Genomic DNA, 5027 nt, shown 5'->3' on the forward strand with positions numbered 1-5027 from the left:
CACCCTGCTGTCTCTCCCAAGTATTTCTCTTCCACCCGGAACACGACTGGTCTTTTACTTTTTGTTTCCATTTTCCCAAGGAAGCTTTGTTGTACCCTGAGAGAGGCTGATCCCATGGGGGACCCAGCTCAGTAGCACAGAGTCTCCGGGTAATAAAATGATGTGTCCAGGAATCACCAATAACGAACACTCTAAACACATGAGCAGCAGACTCCCAGCCAACATTCTCCAACCTCATTCTGGAAAGGCTAGGCTTGGGACAGCTGGGAAGTTGCATCTCAAGGCACTTAAGTCAACTCTTCCTTCTCCTGAGAGCACCATTTCAGAGGCTTTATGGTGTCAGTTTTTATTAAGAGATAGGAAAAGTCATTTCTCATCTCACTCCTGACCTGGGGTTGAATTGTAAGTGGTAAACTCAAGGTGAAAGGCTCCAAATTACACATTCCCTCAGCCATCCAGCATGCAACTGCCCCAAGCCGCTCTCATTTTTAATCTTGTAATACCTTTGATAATATCAATCACCAAAACTATTTTGTTTGTACCCTGAAGTGCAATGGCATAGATTTTGCAAATTTCAGCTAACTCACAAAAATCCAAATTGAGTGAGTAAGCTGATTCCTGCCAAGTTACGAGAAGTCCTTTCAGTAATATATTACCAGCATCATCTAATTTCATTATATGTCTCTCTTATCTTTTGTCTGTCCTTGTGCCCGCAGTAAATATACATCTGTAAATTATTAGTAGTTGGGTAGCACAAAATGCAGCTAATGACATAGGAGAAGAGATGGAAAAATGTTGCCTCTTGACTGCAAAGTTACTCAACACTGAGAAAAATGAACACAGGAGAGTAGAAGAGAATAATTTCCTCTGAATTCTTCTCTTATACAGAAAGTTTTAAAGGGCCCACACTATTAGCAAATAAAATTGCCAAATGTAGTCAAGAACAACTCTACAGATGACATTGTGAAAGATAAATCTTGCTCCAGGCCAGAATGAGGGCCTTGTGCAGTCAAAAAAGATCTCCAGTGACAGTTGTGACTGTATTAAGTTGCCTCCCAAGGAAAATTTGTTGGGAGGCGGTAGTCTTCTAACAGCTAGCGAGGCCACTGCTTCAACAGTGAGAACTTCACAGCAAATGGGTACCCTACAAAGGGTGCTTCCCTTACCCAGAATTTGACAAGGAAGAAGGCGTTAGCTGGCCCCCTCTCAAAGAGCTCCTTCAGGCCCCCTTTCTTCTCAGGGAACTTGTCATAGATCTGCCGGATATCCACTGCCTCGAGGTAGGGGTCGTTGTAGCTGGGGCTTGACTGCCCAATGTGCACAAACAGGTGTTTGTTATACTGCAAGAAGAGGAAAAACATGGAATTAGGAAATCATTCACTACATACTGAACATTCATGGTTCTTCACAGAAGACTACTGGAAGTCACTGAAGAATTGATAGCACTTTCTAAAAGCAAGAGCAGAAGTATTAGGAGAAATATCTCTGCTAATACCAGCTCATGCTGTTACTTCTTTTTTATCAATACATCCAGGCTTCTTGCTTCTTCTGAAACATAATTGTTCGGTTTTTTCTATGTTCACTCCTAAACCATCACCTCATGCTGCTGCTATATAGTCTGAAATAATCTGAGATACAGAGTGTTACCTGTCACAGGTCACTCAGTCAAATATCAGTGCTCCTGTCCTATGAAGAGGTGCCTGAAATCCCACAGCAAGGTACCGGTCAAATACCACCACCTCCTCTGAACTGTCCTATCTCAGACAGAGGAAATGTAACTGGCCCGTCACCAACGTATGTCTCAAGATGCAGTATCACAAGGTTTAGGGTTAGAGATTTTCACAGGCAAGTCTTACATTTTATACGTGGCACTGTGGAAACGCACCAATTGAAACTCATCCCAGTTGCCCCCAAACTTAAGATCCCAGCACACCAGAGAAATATGTGGCTTCATGAGATCTTACCATCGTCTGATTCTGCGTCTATCGTCCAAGGCTGAACGGGACAGCTAGAATGCTGTACCACTGGCTTATGACCTCAGTGCCTTGAGCTCTGGTGTGTGAACATCCATGACCCTGGAAAGGGAGGCCAGAAGCACATGGCACAGAGCTGGCTATATCGCTATAGGCAATTCTATCCTCTAAAAGAAGGACATCTTGTGTTTCCCAAAGATGGCTTTCTATTGTCAGCAGAGCAAGGAAGTTAAGTATTTCCATACACATACAGTAGTAGAACATATCCCTGATGAACAGGAGCTACCTGAAGACCAAAAATTAATGAGGGGTGGAAGTCAGGTGTGTATCTTACCGTGTCTTGGTCTTGTTGTTGTTCCAAGAACGCAGAGAATTCTAACATCCAAAGTTTGGAGCTAGCAACCCTTCGTCCTTGCCAAGCTGGTGCTGATGGGGAAGGCGAGAGACCAGTGGGAGACTCAAACCCTGAGCAGACAGGATTTATATAACAAAAGAGAAAAGAGAAAAGTTGGTGATAGCTTTCCAGGAGAGCACCTGACTAATTACATTTTCTTATGGCTTCAGTCATCATGCAAAAATATCATTCACAAAGTTCTCACCCTACCTGTGCTCTAAATGGTTTGTTAGTCACCCTCTGCTAAAACAGCACTGTCAGGGTTGAGAGTGATGTAAAAAACAATCTACCTGGTTTTGACACCAGAGAAAACATGTTCAGCAACTTTAAGAGGACCTAGATTGAGCCTTAAATGAGCAGTGAAATAAACTGCTTTAGTAACAGAATGAACATGAACATTAACCTCTCCAAATAGGGAAACTGAGAAGGAAAAGACATTTGTCGTTCCACTTAATGAGAAATTGGAAAGGCAACCATGTTATAATGGAAAACAGTGTTCTAGTACATGCAGCATGGTGGAAGAACAGTAGAGATACGTAAACTTTTATTTTCTGCTGAGCTATGAGGACAAGAAACCCCAAAACAACCAACTTAAAATAGGAAAAAATGTTTTTTTTTAATAAAACAAAATTAAAAGCTTCAGCTCTCTCTGAAGTGGTGGTAAGGGGAAATTATATAAAAATTAATTTTAAGCTCACTAAAATATTTCAATAGGTAAAAATATTTTTTTTAATCAATTTTTAAACTTTTTGAAGCGTTGGCTATTTTGGAAGTTGGACTATAATTTCAAAGCAAGAAACTACATTTCCTTACCTACCTGGTAATGGCAGCGGAGGCTGTACAGCATAAGGTTGTTGAGAAAAAGGTTTCACGCTACAGAAGTACACAAGAGAGAGAGTTAACAAAAAGAACCCAAAACAAACAAAAAGACTCTTGACCAACTGTCTGTGCCGATTAGATCAAGTATTTCTCCTGAGGGAAAAAGTGGCATATTGTGTCTTTGGGAAATGATCTTTCTGTGTGGGCAAGAGAGGGCCATGGAGAAAGACTCAAAAACCAGTGAGAGGCCAGGACTGGACTGTGTAAGATTTCCCTGCAGACTGCTTATTCAGACCCTCCTCAGCCTGTTGTGAATGGTGCCCATTCATTTCTCCTTTTCTTTCAACCAAAGATAGATTTGAATTTATGGAAGTGGATATACATCTGGGCTGGATGCCTCTCAAGACTTTTAGGCCCAGATTCAGAGATGTTCAACACTCACAACTGAACCTAGCTTTCAAGACAGCTCAGCTTAATTTTAACACCACTGTAAGAAAAATAAAGATCCTGAAACATCATTTGACATCAGGGGTTGCGGATACTTTTAAACTTCTAAAAGAACTTCTCACCTTGATGCCTTCTCATTCACTTTCAAGTTAAAGGCATAAAATCTACTTTTTATTTCTCCTAGGATGACTTCCAATCTTTCACTAGCCATTTTTCCCCACAAAGTATTTTAATAGTTCCCTGATCTGCTCCACAAACATTAAAAATAGCACCACAAGAGAGCAGGAACTCACAGCTTGCATGAAGAACATACTCCCTTACAGTTGCTTGTCCTTAAGTGGGGTTAAATTGCTTGCCTTAGGCTATGAGATAAAAAGTGTGTCCCCATACAAAGAAGCACAGAGGAACAATGGCAGGAGGAGCAACCTGAGTAATTTTCTGACAGAATGACACCCAGGGCCATCACTGGTGCACCATCAGCCCACCAAAGGCAGGGGAGTCCCAGTAACCCCATGGGAGGAACAGAGCTCCTGTCCCAGGAGAGCCATTACCCCATTGTCCAGCTGTGAAACCAGCCCTGGGGAGGCTTACAAACCAGTCACCTTCCACACTGTGGGGGTTACTGCCTGGACGGTATAGGACATGTTATGGGATGCAAGGGAAGAGGATTTTGGACTCACACAAGATGTATTACGGGGCTGTTTAGGGAGAATATGGCAATGAAAGGTGTCAGTCTCATGTAGGAAGGTCAGTGCAGTTGTCTGTCCCTGCTCTGCACCTTGTCAGTGCAGTCTGCCCTATCTTCTCACCAAATTCTATTTCTAGTTGTTTTCCTGCACGAGGAGGTCTCAGTTCTGTGTGTGTGTGTTTCTGGAGTGCCAGCAGCGAGTGAGGCTGTGATCACTAGCCATGATCAAGCCAGACTGGCCAGCAAGCACATGATTTGGGAGCCAGCTGTGCGTGACTCCAGGGGCAAGAAGTCTTTCAGGGGGACTGAGAGAAACTGTGGAGTCTGGAGGTTGACTGACAGAGGAGTTTGTCATCTGGTGGATCCAGTGTGTGTGAGTGAGTGGGGCTGTGGCTCAGGGCTGTAGAACTTGGGAGCATGGAGCTGCAGCAGCCTCACTATCCCTCAGTAGCTCCCTAAAATAGCCTACATTAGGCTGCTTGAATCATGGGACACCTTAAAGGACTCTAATCCATATTGAAGGTACCATATGAAGACATAAGGTTCTGTCTATTTCAGATTCTCTCATGACTCTCAGTTTGTCTTCAATCACAGGCTTTACATCTGAGACCCGTGATCAGAGAATCTGAGAATCTGTCTGTACTCCAAAAACTATATTCACAGAATCCCAGAACAGTGAGGGTTAGAAGGGACCTCAGGAGATCAT

General features: G+C 43.0%; 1 protein-coding gene across 1 annotated transcript in view; it reads right to left on the reverse strand.

Annotated features, from left to right (window-relative positions):
• Nucleotides 1-1166: 1166 nt before the first annotated feature.
• The window catches only part of LOC104529120 (transcriptional enhancer factor TEF-3), a gene marked incomplete at its 3' end in the record, with an annotated part of 5097 nt that continues 1236 nt past the window's right edge, over nucleotides 1167-5027 (reverse strand). Inside the window, exons 3-5 of the mRNA XM_010173321.1 lie at nucleotides 3185-3240; nucleotides 2308-2438; nucleotides 1167-1340 (exon numbers count right to left, since the gene is read on the reverse strand). Coding sequence (XP_010171623.1) covers nucleotides 1167-1340; nucleotides 2308-2438; nucleotides 3185-3240 — 361 coding nt within the window. The remainder of the gene's footprint in view (nucleotides 1341-2307; nucleotides 2439-3184; nucleotides 3241-5027) is intronic.

Source organism: Antrostomus carolinensis, unplaced genomic scaffold (genome assembly GCF_000700745.2).
Source record: "Antrostomus carolinensis isolate BGI_N321 unplaced genomic scaffold, ASM70074v2 scaffold51318, whole genome shotgun sequence".
In the NCBI taxonomy this organism is placed as follows: Eukaryota; Metazoa; Chordata; class Aves; order Caprimulgiformes; family Caprimulgidae; genus Antrostomus; species Antrostomus carolinensis.